Raw genomic sequence first — 13,462 nt, 5'->3', positions numbered from 1 at the left:
CTTTCAGGCATCCCTGATGAAAAGACCAGAGCTGAATAGAATATTTGACTTTCAAATATGAGACTCAAGAGAAGCATAAAAAGATAAATAGGATAGAGAAATCTTCAGGAACTTGGTACAGTTAAAGTTTTTCTGTATGGAAAGATGATACATGTATCTTATAAGAAATTTCTCATTTTGGGGTGGTTAAAAAAGATTCTAAATAGAGTGTGTGGTTATTAATTGATTATGTTGGGATGATGTTTTAAAAAATAGGTGAAAAAGAAGGATGTCCTGGGAGAAGCCATAACGGAGAGAAAGAATGGGGAAAATTATCTCACATAAAAGAATTTTTACAGTGGAGGGGGAAATGGTGGGCATGAGAAGCATTGGAAAGTGTTTGAACTTCACTTACATTTAAATTAGTTCAAAGAAGGAAGATATAGATTAGATTTAGATGTAGATATAGATTATATATAGATATAGTTATTACCCAACAGGGAGAGAGTAGAAGAGAAGAAAATTAAGAAAAAGTGGGAGGGAGGGAGAGAATTTGGAAATCAAAATGTAAAAAGAAAACAATGTTTAAAATCAATAATAACTTTTTAAAAATAGTAAGATAATAATAGGGAAATTTAGAAGACAGAAGAGTTTCAGGGTTAAGATAATGAGTTCAGTTTTGTACCTGTTGAGTTTAAGATGTCTACAACACATCCATTTTGAGATGTCTAATAGGCAATAGGAAATACAAGATTGGATGTCAGCAGAGAGGTTAGGGATTTTCAAGTAGATTTGAGAATTATCAACAAAGATGATAATTGAGTTCATGGGAGTTTATGAAATCACCAAGTGAAATAGTGTAGAGTGAAAAGAGATTACCAAGTGCAGAGCCCTGTGGGTATGACCTTGTTAAGTAATTATGACCTGGAGGAAAAGCCAGAAAAGGAGACTGAGAAGCAGTCAGGTAGATAGGAAAGGGAACCAGGAGAGAGTTTAGTCCTGAAAATCTAGAGAAAAGAGAATATCAAGGATAAGAGGGTAATCAACCATGCCATATGCTGCAGAGAAATCAAGAAGAATAAGGATTAAGAAAAGCCTATTGGAAGGGCAGCTAGATGGCACAGTGGATAAAGCACTGGCCCTGGATTCAGGAGGACCTGAGTTCAAATCTGGCCTCAGACCCTTCACACTTACTAGCTGTGTGACTCTGGGCAAGTCACTTAACCCCAATTGCCTCACAAAAAAAAACAAAAACAAAAACAAAAACAAAAGAAAAGCCTATTGGATTTGGCAGTAAAGAGATCATTAGTAATTTTGAAGAGAATAGTTTTAGATTAATGATATCAGAATCCTGTGTGCAGGGAGTTAAGGAGAAAGGAGAAGTAGAGGAATCTGTTGTAGATGACTTTCTCAAGTTTAGCCACAAAAGGTAGGAGAAATATGGAGTAATAATTAGCCCCCCATTCTTGGGGGTTCACCATTTTAGCTTTAACCCTACTGTAGCTTAGAACTCCTGAGCTCAACTCACCACCTATAACTCATCCAGTAGCAGAGATTATATGACTTTTTCTACACTTTTTCACTTGCTCATCTCATCAGCTGCCGTTAGTTTAACCCTATTCAGATGACTCCCTGATTTATATATATTTGACTCTAGTCTTCCTCCTGAACTACACTACCAACTGTATATTAAATATTTTGTATTAGATTCCTATAAGCATCTCAAACTCAGTATATCCACTAATTATAATAACAACTAGCATTTATATAGTAATACTATGTGTCAGGCACTGTGTTAAGTGCTTCAAAATTGTTATCTCATTAGATGTTCACAACAGCTTTGGGAGGTAGGTGCTATTATCATCTCCATTTTTCCATATAAGGAAACTAAGAGAGTAAATTACTTGCCCGGGGTCATATAGTATTTGAGGCTGAATTTGAACTCCAGGCCAAGTGCTATCCATTGCACCACTTAGTTTCCCCTCCAACTCATCTTTCTAAACAAACATACCTTTCTTCTAAAATTCTTTTTTTCTGTTAAGGATCCTCTATCCTTCTAGTCACCTAGATTCTCATTGTTACAGTCATCCTTAACTCCTCACTTTCTCCACAAATCTAGTCAATTTCTAAGTCTTGTGAATTCTTTCTTCACTATATCTCCTATATGCATTCCCTTCTGTACTTACACAGAAAACAAACTAGTTCAGGCCCTTATTTCCTCTTCCTTCCTCTACTGCAATAGTCCCCTAACAGCAATATCCTATCCTACTCCCACCCTTAATCTTGCCCCTGTTGCCACTTCTATATTATACCTACTTCAATTCATCCTCCACATAAATATGCCTAAAGAAAGATCTGACCATGTCTCTCTCCTGCTCTGTAAACTCCAGTGGCTCCTTATTACCATTAGGGTCACATGCAGACTCCTCTGTTTCCTGCCTTCCAACCTTACTATACATTATTTCCCTTTATGCACATTATGATTCAACTATACTGGCCTTGAGGTTCCTTACACACAATGCTCTGTCTCCTATCTCCATGTTGTACCTTATGCCTGCAGTACATTCCCATGTCATCTCTGCCTTTTGGAATGTCTTATTCCTTTCAAGGCTCACCTTAGGTGCCAACTTCCAGGGCAGACATTGAATCTTCTCTCAAAAAGCCCAAATAAAACAAAACAATTTCAGCTCCATAGAAATAAAAGTTTTGGCATAAACAATGGTAGTATAGCTAGGATAAGAAGGAAAACTATCATTGATGAGAAATTATTTGCATCAAATATTTCTGATATCCAAAATGTGTATAAGGAACTAACAGGTATAGAGACGTTGCTTTATATAAGTAGATTATTTCACAGACCTCTATGTGAAGCAATTTTTATGTAATGTGAATTTGCTTGCAAATGTGGGGAAGGGTAGGAGGGAAGGAGGCCGGAAGGGTGCCCCTGTTCTTGGAGTGAGGGGGCTGGCACATGTTTCAAGGGCACGTGGGGGCTGGAGACAGAAAAGCAAGAGCAGGAACCAGGGACCAGGGACAGAGCCATGGTAAGGAACATGAACTGACAGAAGACAGACGTGAAGCTGGGTGGGCAGAGTCGGGAAAAGTTCTCTCTGGGTGCTGGAAGTCTCAAACCAAGCTCCAGATCTGGCAGCAACAGTGCAGTCCCCACAGGAGTCTGTTCTTTCACTTGGAGGGCTTTTTTTAAATGGGAGATTGGCAGGTGGGAAGCTACAGAGTGCTGAGCTGAGAGACAGGAGTGGTGAGAGCACAGTACTGTACAGTAAAGTTGACATAGGTGGGGTTTCTTTTGGAATGCATATTTCTTTTTATTTCTTTTAATTTATTTAGAATTTTAATTTTCCCAAATTACATGTAAAAACAAATTTTGACATAGATTTTTTGAAACTTTGTGTTCCAAATTATCTTCTTCCCTCTTTCCTCACTCCCGCCTCCCAGAACTCAAGCAATTCAGTACAATTATACATGAGTAGTCATGCAAAACATTTCCACATTAGCCAGATTGTGAAGGAAAACAGACAAAAACAAAACTTCAGATAAAGGAACTAACAAAAAAGTTATGCTTTAATTTGTATTCAGATACCATTCTTTCTCTGTAGATGTATTGCATTTTTTCATAAGTCCTTCAGAGTTGTCTTGGATCATTGCATTGCTGAAAATAACCAAGTCCTTCACAACAGATCATCTTACAATATTGCTGTTATTTTGCATACAGTACATTTCACTTTTTATCAGCTCATGTAGGTGTTTCCAGGTTTTTCTGATAGCATCCTGCTCATTATTTTTTATAGTAAACTACATTTATATAGTACTTTAAAGATAAATTTCCTTAAAATAAACCCATGATGTTGATTATTGTAACAATAGTAATAGATAACATTTATATAGTACCTTATACCTGACAATTTTCTTCAAAATAGCCCAGCAAAGTAAGAACCATACATAAAGTGTCATCATCATCATCAGTCCTTATAAACCAATCCTCATCTTCAATTATCATCAATCAATCATCATCTTACATTGCTCTTCTGTTTCAGTTATTTTCATACTTCCTATTGCTAACTGTGTTTCCTTCCATCCTATTTCCTCCCCGTTCATTATATTTACTCTATTTTTTATCTTCTTTCACTCTATCCCTCCTCAAAAGTGTTTTGCTTCTGACTGCCCATTCCCCCAATCTGCCTTCCCTTCTTTCACCCCTCCCTCCTTATCCCCTTCCCCTCCTACTTTCCTACATGGTTAAATAGTTTACTCTACGCAATTGTGTGTGTATGTTATTTCCTCTTTGAGCCAATTCTGATAAGAGTAAGGCTCCCCTGTACCTCCCCCATCTTCTCCCTCCATTCCATAAGCTTTTTCTTGTTTCTTTTATGTGAAATACTTTACCTCATTCCAACTCTCCCTTTCCCTTTCTTCCAGTGCATTTGGAATGCGTATTTTTTTCAGAATTCTTAATTTAAAATTGAATTTGTATAGTGTGGATTTATATAAAGTGAGAATTGTCTCTGTGTGTGTGTGTGTGTGTGTGTGTGTGTGTACACGTGCAATTTTTTGAAAAAAGTCACTAAGCTTCATACCTTTTAAACCAGAAATCTCCAAAGAAATTAAGGACAGAAAGAAAAGTCGTATATAATCTACTCAATAATTTCAATAATGTATACAAAAAAACTAAAATCAAAGTCAAATGGTATTGAGTAGTTTCAATTGTGTCTGACTTTTCATGATCCCATTTGGGGTTTTCTTGGTTAAAGATACTAGAGCAGTTTGCCATTTCCTTCTCCAGTGCATTTTACAGATGAGAAAATCTAAAACAGGTTTAGATGACCTGCTCAGGGTCACACAGCTAGTAAGTGTCTGAAGTCAGATTTGAATTCAGGTCCTCCTGACTCCAGGGCCAATGCTCTATCAACCATGCCACATAGCTGCCAAGTATGTTAGTTGGTTTTCACTCTTTCTCTGTTATAAGGGAAGGCTCACTGGGTGACTGGGTGACATTGTATGACCAAAAATGACTGATGAATAAAAGAAAAGGCATAAGTAAAACTGAAAGCAAAGTCCTATACTGTGAAGCGGGCAACCTGGGTTTTGGTTCTGAATGCATAATGTTGGTAAATCATTTCATTTTTGTTTACTTCAGTTCCTTCATTTATAAAATAAGAGATTACACTTGACACTTCTAAGGTCTTTAACTCTAAAATTTTATGATTTTATCATACATATTTTTAAAAATCTCCCCCATCCTTAGGTGCTCCCATTAGAAAATCAAATGAAAGAAACAAAACGCTTCCCAGAAGCATTGAACATTGGCATGGGGATTGTTACAACTCTGTACATAACATTAGCCACCCTCGGATATATGCGCTTTCAAGATGAAATCAAGGGCAGCATAACTTTAAATCTTCCTCAAGATGAATGGTAGGTAGACATGTATAATTTTTGCTCCATTTATTGTAATTTCAATAATAACATAAATCAGTTACATTTATAATTTGATAAACATATTAAATTTTACTTTAAAAATACATTCTTTGTCATTTTTTCTTTTCAGTTTGACATAGACATTTTCATGGTTTTCAACCCATTACAGAAAGACAAGAAGTTTTGGTTATGATTAACTTTTGCCTAAAGAGAAGGAAAATATTTTAATTTAAATACAGATTAATGGAGAGGTAGGAATTTGGCATATGGGGAAAAATTTGAGATCATAGAGGGAGCCAAGTAAATTTTGTTGGTTCAAAGCCTGAACAAACTAGTGGAGAGGGATTGAGTGTATGGTAGGAAAACTTAGAATAGCAGAGCAGCTGCCACATCTTAATTTATTTATTAATTTATTTTGTGGGGCAATGAGGGTTAAGTGACTTGCCCAGGGTCACACAGCTAGTAAGGGTCAAATGTCTGAGGCTGGATTTGAACTCAGTTTGTCCTGAATCCAGGGCCGGTGCTTTATCTACTGTGCCACCTACCTGCCCTTGCTATATCTTTATTGATCTTTATCTTTATGGAAATATATCTTCTCTTTATCTTTATGGAAATATATCTTCTCTGAGTACTATGGAAAAGTAGGTTGTGTTTCTCTCCCCCCCCCCCCAAACACACACATTACCAATTAATAGTTTCTATAACCATTCCCAGTAAGGATGTTTTGAACTTGTCTTCCACAATGGCTTCAGTTCAGCAGACATGGTAGGTGGAACCTACCATGTGAAAGGCACTATTCCAGGACTGTCCTTGCTTTCAAGGAGCTTACATTCTCCTCTCTTTACAGCAAAGAATAGTAAAGAAAACAACTATTACTCTTTCCCCTTCCATGTGCAAACTGAATCACCAATAAATGTCTTGTTGTTGGTGGTTGTTTCTCTGTACATTTTCCCTTGCTTTTTCATATTGATTCTCAATAAGAAAGCGTTATCTGTCGAATAGGATTTTGTATATATTATTATAACCTAAGATGATCTATCATGAATGTTTTTGAAATCAGGAGAAAGACCACCTTTAATAATGTAGATTTTTTTTATCCTAAGAAAGAATTATAGTAGGGTTCAAAATATAAAAATATAAACAGATGGCTTGTTTTTTTTTTAACTCAAGACATATCATCCTTAGGCACAAAGTATTTCATACCTTGAAATATTGAATACAGAACCAAAAGTATCAGAAATTGGAAAGCTATGAATATACCTTATGCAAGATACTAGGAATGAAAAAATGAAAAAAACCATACTATCTACCTTCAGGGAGGTTGATCTACTAGTTGTGAGGGGGAAAGGGAACTATAATATTTATACAAATGTAAGATAGGTTGTGATAAGGACAAAGGAGAGATAAAAAATTTTGTAAGCCAGAGATGGCATTTTATATGACAATTAAACTTTGTTCAAATATTTTTGACAGGTTGTATCAATCAGTGAAAATTCTGTATTCCTTTGGGATTTTCGTGACTTACTCAATTCAGTTCTACGTTCCAGCAGAAATCATCATTCCAGGAATCACATCCAAATTTCAAAATAAATCAAAGCTAATCTGTGACCTCATTATCAGAACTTTATTAGTTTTTATTACTTGTAAGTATAAATACATATTTTTATTTAAATTACTATAGTGACATTAATCCTTTATATAATCTTTACATTTTAATATACTTTTCTATAAATGAGGATTTTAAGAGATGTTATCTGAAATAATTTCATAATACTAAAATTATAAGTCAATAATTCTATAACTTAAAACAAATTCAAAAGTGCCACCTTAACTTTTTCATCTCTTATTGGTATTTTCATTACTAGTTTTTTAAGTAGTCTAACATTTGATATTCTACAAAGAAAGCAGTTTTACTCACAAATAGGCTTTTGATATCATAACAAAATCACTACTCCTTTAAGTACTGAAAATGAATTTAATATCTTTATAAATTTATTTCTTTCTTATTTCTTGTTTTGAAGGTTTTTATTGCCCCCGTAATGACAGTAATAGAAAAAAAATGTCCTTTCAGTTGTAGCTAATGATGGTGATAGCTTACATTACATTTCTGCCTTAAGGTTTATAACATTACATTATATACAATATACATTATATTTTATTTATCACAACTACACTCTGATGCAGGTACTACAAGTAATATCCCTTTTATCCACTCGCTTAGGTTCAACAGAGTTTTGGCAGCAGCCCCAAATGCTTATACAGTCTTGGGCTGCTTGAAGATGAGATACAGCTTCTGGAAATAGGGTAGTCAGTCTCACTGCACTCCTATCTTCTCCAAGAGATTGTGCTTTCGATCCTTTTCATTCTCTCTTTTATCTTCAATCTTTTCCTGTCTGCTGGGTGTTTTACAAATGTCTATCAGTTTGTCCATTTCTCCTTCATCCTCAAAAACCTCATTTTATCCATCCATCTTCACTCTCATCCCATTTCATCTCTTACCTTTTGTGTCTAAGCTCCTTGAGAAGGCCGTCTACCGCAGATGCCTCCCCTTCCTTTTCTCTTGCTTTCTCTTCTTAACTTTCTACAGACTGGTTTCCAAACTCATCCTTCCACTGAAAGTGCCCTCTACAATGTGACTAATGATCTCTTAATTGCAAGTCTAATGATCCTTTCTCAATCTTCTTTCAACTTGACCTCTCTTCAGCCTTTGGCAATGTCGGTCACACTCTTATCCTTGACACTCTCTTCTCTTTAGGGTTTTGAGATGCTCTTTGTTTCTGGTTCTCCCACCTATCCCACAGCTCCTTCTCAGTCTCCTTTTATGGATTTTTCTTCAGATCCTACTACTGACTTTGGTTATCCCTCCAGGTCTCTGTCCTGAGCCCTCATTTCTTCTCCCTCTATACCATTTCACTTGGTGATCTTACCAGTTTCCTTGGATTCAGGTATCATCTTTATGCTTTTGATTCTCTAATCTACTTGAACATCCCTAATTTCTCTGCTTACCTCCAGTCTTATATCTCCAACTACCTATTAAGCATCTCAAATGGAATGTGTTGTAGACATCCCAAATGCACCATGTCCAAATCTCAACTGATTATCTTTACCCTCAACCTCTCTCTTAATTTATGTTCGATCTCTCCTTGTCTATTGGCTGCTTCCCTGCTGCCTGCAAACATGGCCATGTCTCCTCCATTTTTAAAAATCCCTCATCTGATCCATTTATCTCCACTATCATCCCATACCTCTCTTATTTTTGTGAAGTCCTTGTGAAGGCCATTTACAATAGTTGCTTCTACTTCCTCTCATTTTAATGCTTTACAGTCTGGCTTCTGACCTCATCATTCAACTCAAACTACTCTCTCCAAAGTTTCTAATAATTTCTTTTTTCTTTTTTTTTAGTGAGGCAATTGGGGTTAAGTGACTTGCCCAGGGTCACACAGCTAGTAAGTGTCAAGTGTCTGAGGCCGGATTTGAACTCAGGTACTCCTGACTCCTGGGCCGGTGCTCTATCCACTGCGCCACCTAGCTGCCCCTCGGTTTATCTTTAGCAATATAACTTTTTTGGAATGACTCTCTTATGTGCCAGTTTCCTAGAGATTTTCGATATTAGACTTTTATTTAAATGTTTAATGCAAAGGTCTTTACAAAGTCTATAGCTTTTAAAAATTCTGGATACGTTGCTTTTATTTATGTAAAAATTTATATAATGACATGATATCATTTTATGTTTTTATAAATTTTATATAATTGTCTCTTTTGCTTCTTACAATTCTTTCTCTTTGAACTTGTTTCCCCAATATGTCTAAGTAGTTTTAGTTTCCCCATCTACATTTATAAAAGATAGGATCTCCTGTTCCCTTCCAGTTTTTAACTGTGTGATTTTTAAAATATTTATGTCAATGAGCCATTTGGAAATTATCATAGTATATCATATAAGATAATTGTGTAACCTCATATTCTGCCAAACTTCTTATTCTGAACACTTGAGTCTCTGAATCTTCATATTTCCTCTCTATTGTTTTAACCCCCTTCCTCCCCCCTTCTCTTTCTTCCTTCTGGTTCTACCTCCCTCCCATGTGTAACAATAGAATTAAAGGAGTCTGGGGCCATTCAATTAATAGAGGAAAATAGAGGGAAAGGATTAAAAAAAACCTTCCACAGTTTTACTAAGCTTTAGTCTTACTCTATTTTACCCTTGGCTAATTTGTCCCTCCTTAGGCACACTGTTGGACTGCTGTACCTGAGGGCTCACCACTTTGTGGTATCGACTTAGTATGGACACGAAATCAGTTTTAGCCCTACTGCAGCTCAGAACCCCTGAGCTCCCGTGGTCCATCAGCCTCAGCCTTCCCCAGTGGTAGAGATACAGGCATGTGCCCCCACACCCAGCGAAAAGTAGTCAGTTTGGACAGAGGGAAGTTCATTAATAGGAACAGAAAGCTTTTTTATCACTATAGTAATCTGATCCACATAAGTTTGTAAACTTTTTTCTAAGATCACATCTTTGGTCCCCTTGATCTTATGACTTATTTGGGAACTATCTATATTGATCAGCTTTGTATGGGTTAGGCTTAAAAAAAGGTCAGGCTCTTTTACCCCCTCTCTGCAACTATCTATAATGTGTCAGGTCTTAACTATGGCATTGCAGTTGGGGGAGAAGAACAGAGTTAGGGTTAGTGAGGTGAATGCTTGGATTCAGGCAAGGTAAAACAAAATATACCTATCAGAGCCCATGTTTTGGTGAGAAAGAGGTAGGAATGAAGGTTGGAAGTGAAGGGAGCATGGTCTGTAGATGAACAGGAAGCCACCAGTATAGACAATTTATGGACAGTAAAACTCAGACATGTGACCCAAATCAGCTTGGAAGTTTTCTGGATGGCAAGCAACCCTGGGAACTGTGTTCAACAAGACAATAGTGACTATGAACCATACTGTGTTGGGAGAGAAAGAATTCAGACCTAGATAATGCTACACTAAATGTGGAGGAGGCAGTCTTTCATGATCTTTTACCCTGAGGCAAGCAAAACTGTAATAGTTGACTAAAACTTAGATTTTTAAAAGAAATCTAATGAAATAACAAAAATCATAGTGAAGAAGTCAAATAATAGTATATTCCTACTCAACTAATTTTCATATATTATCCAATTAATGGGGGATATATTAAGGAACTTATAAAATACTTTTAAAATAGAATTTATCATATTGATGCTCACCTGGGAAATGTTTAATTATGTATGCAAATGCAGTTTCAGTTCCAGGAGTGAATCAATTTTAACTCCTCTTTCATTAAAATATACCCATATTGCCTCTCTGCAGAATGTACAAAGAACTTTTAAAAATTATTATTTAGTTCTAATAAAATACTGATTTGATGCCCAGAGGTAGTAACCCTAAACTTTTGAAGACAAAGCTTGCAGAGTACAAGCCTTGGCAATTTCCATTAACCTAGAAAGCTTTAAATATGTGTATACTCACATTAACCAAATGTGTAGAATAGAGTAAGAAGGAAGGGTGTTACTAACAGCGACTTAGATTTATATATGATTCTTAAAGCATTTTTGTCATAATAACCTAGAGACTTAGGTGACACAACTATTATCTCTACATTAAAGATGATGAAACTGGAACTCAGGATAAGGAATTTGAGAGTAGAGAGTGTTTCATTTTCTTGTCTTTGAATCTCCAGAGGGCTGGCACAGTACCCAACACAATTGTAGGCACTGAATACATGTGTGTTGATTGGTTGGCAGTGCTCACACAGTGTCAGAACCAGTGGCCCAACCCAGGCTGCTCTATGCTTCTTGCTACGTTGTATAATACTCCAGGCCATGAGTTCTTAATCCTGATTTTGTGAATATTTTTATATATTTTGATATGCATTTCAGTATAATTGGCTTCCCTTGTCATCCAATGTATTTTATTTTATGTATTTAAGAACATTCTTCTGAGGACTCCCTGGGCTTCACCAAACTGCCAAAGTGATTTATGGCATACAGAAAGGCTAGAACCCTAGTTCTAGGCTAAGAGTGTGGGTTCCTAGGGACTAGTGATGACCATTCTTTCCCCCAAGAAAACTAGTTCTTACTTAGATATAAAGATCAGTATAGCATAATAGAAAGGTACAAGATGCAAAGTGTGGAGCCCTGGGGTCTATTCCTGGTTCTACCATAATGTGGTGTGTCTTTGGGCAGTGTATTCTATCAGTTTGAGCCTTATTTTTCCCCATCTATAAAAGAAGAACAGCTAGCTATCTGTGGTTTCTTATGGTTTTTTTTAAAAGTCATTGCTGCTCTAATTTAAGAGATGTAGATCACATTTTTATTGTCTTTCACTTAAACTTCAAAGCAAAATACTAAAGCCCCTTTTCCCCTTAAGGTAACAGCCTAGCCAGTTTGAGGAAATTCACATCCTGATTTAACTTAAGATTCTTTTTCAAGATGCTCTCATTTAATGTTGTTTTTCTTCTGACTGAAATGAAAAATATCTATTTTGATGTTCATTTGTTCATGTCCATGTTTTCTTTCTGTTCTCCTCTTCACAGGTCTTGTAGCAATCCTGATTCCCCGTTTGGATATAGTAATATCCCTTGTTGGAGCTGTGAGCAGTAGTACATTGGCACTCATTCTGCCACCTTTAGTTGAAATTCTTATATTTTACAAGGAAAGTTTCAGCCTGTGGATGATTCTCAAAGATATCTTGATATTAGTCATTGGAATTGCTGGTTTCTTAATAGGCACATATGTGTCTATTGAAGAAATTATTTATCCTGCTACCACATTATTGCCTAATGTTACACAAGGTCCAGCTGTAAGTCAAAATTCAACCTATGTAGCATCTGGTTTCAAGTAGTGGTGATAGGATTGTAAATCCTCTACTCTTTGCTTAACTGTGAAAATGTAGTATAAGATGAAAACTAGGAAACATATTTTTAAAACACTTTTTTTACATTTTTTCAACATTATGCTTATTATAACAAGTGGCCATTCTTTATTAGTAACAGTATATTAAAATTATTTACCTTGGTGAAACCATACCATTCAGTCTCAATGATTTCAAAGAAAATCAAAAGATCTAGAAATTATTGTACCTTTTTACCTTCTTTTGTTATACCCTACCTCATCCAGAAGCCTTTCAAGCCAGACTTTTTTTTTCTATTTAGGAGAGAGGCCATTCCATGCTTGTCTGTTGTTATTCTGTCTATGGAAACAATAATACTTTAATAATAAATACCTTAAAAGTCAACTAAGAAGAAAGAGATATCTTCCCCAGACTATCAGAGTGGATATTAGCACATACATTGTAAGCAGTATAAAAGATTATAATTTTATTTTTATTAATTATTTACTATCACTAAGCTTAAACAACATAGCAAACCCTTATTTGTCCAAAATTCAAGCAATCAAAAAGTATATATGTACATGTATGTGTATATACGCATACACAGGTATATATACATGTATGTGTATATACGCATACACAGATATATACATGTATGTGTATATACGCATACACAGGTATATATATGTATGTGTATATACGCATACACAGGTATATATACATGTGTGTATATATGCATACACAGGTATATGTACATATATGTGTATATGTATATATTTACACACACATAATTTCCCTTCTATTTCTTTACAATTATTATTGATGATGATGACCATGATCATGATCATGACAATGACAATTACTACTTCCCTATAAAATCCTGAAATGCCTTCTGAATGATCGGTCATTATTAATCAGTAGTAATAATGTAAGTGGATTATTGAAGTAAAAATTATATTTATTTTAGTCTGTTTTTAAAATTCTCAGTTAACCTGAATATTAAGTCAATAATAATATTCCCATAACCAACTATGCCAAATAGGAGGTTATTATACCTTCAGATGAAAGCTGTCTTCTTCCCTTTGTGTGCAGGAAGGCAATAATGTATGAATGCTCTCTTCTCTGAAACATAGACGAGTACATGTAGCCTTTTCCACTTCTTTTTCCTTGAAATATTTTCTTCTAAGTACAGGTGGAGAGAATCTTC

The 13,462-nt window shown here is 35.6% G+C and overlaps 1 protein-coding gene across 3 annotated transcripts in view; it reads left to right on the top strand.

Annotated features, from left to right (window-relative positions):
* Positions 1-12,935, top strand: part of SLC36A4 (solute carrier family 36 member 4) — a 63,085-nt gene extending 50,150 nt beyond the window's left edge. For all 3 annotated transcript variants that reach the window (XM_043995246.1, XM_043995247.1, XM_043995248.1), the window contains 3 exons: positions 5,243-5,412; positions 6,889-7,058; positions 11,960-12,935. In XM_043995246.1, the coding sequence (XP_043851181.1) occupies positions 5,243-5,412; positions 6,889-7,058; positions 11,960-12,267 (648 nt within the window). In that variant the 3' untranslated portion in view covers positions 12,268-12,935. The remainder of the gene's footprint in view (positions 1-5,242; positions 5,413-6,888; positions 7,059-11,959) is intronic.
* The last annotated feature ends 527 nt before the right edge of the window (positions 12,936-13,462 follow it).

This window comes from Dromiciops gliroides, chromosome 3 (genome assembly GCF_019393635.1).
Source record: "Dromiciops gliroides isolate mDroGli1 chromosome 3, mDroGli1.pri, whole genome shotgun sequence".
In the NCBI taxonomy this organism is placed as follows: domain Eukaryota; kingdom Metazoa; phylum Chordata; class Mammalia; order Microbiotheria; family Microbiotheriidae; genus Dromiciops; species Dromiciops gliroides.
Note: the sequence above shows the minus strand (reverse complement) of the source record. Positions and strands in the feature narration are given on the sequence as shown.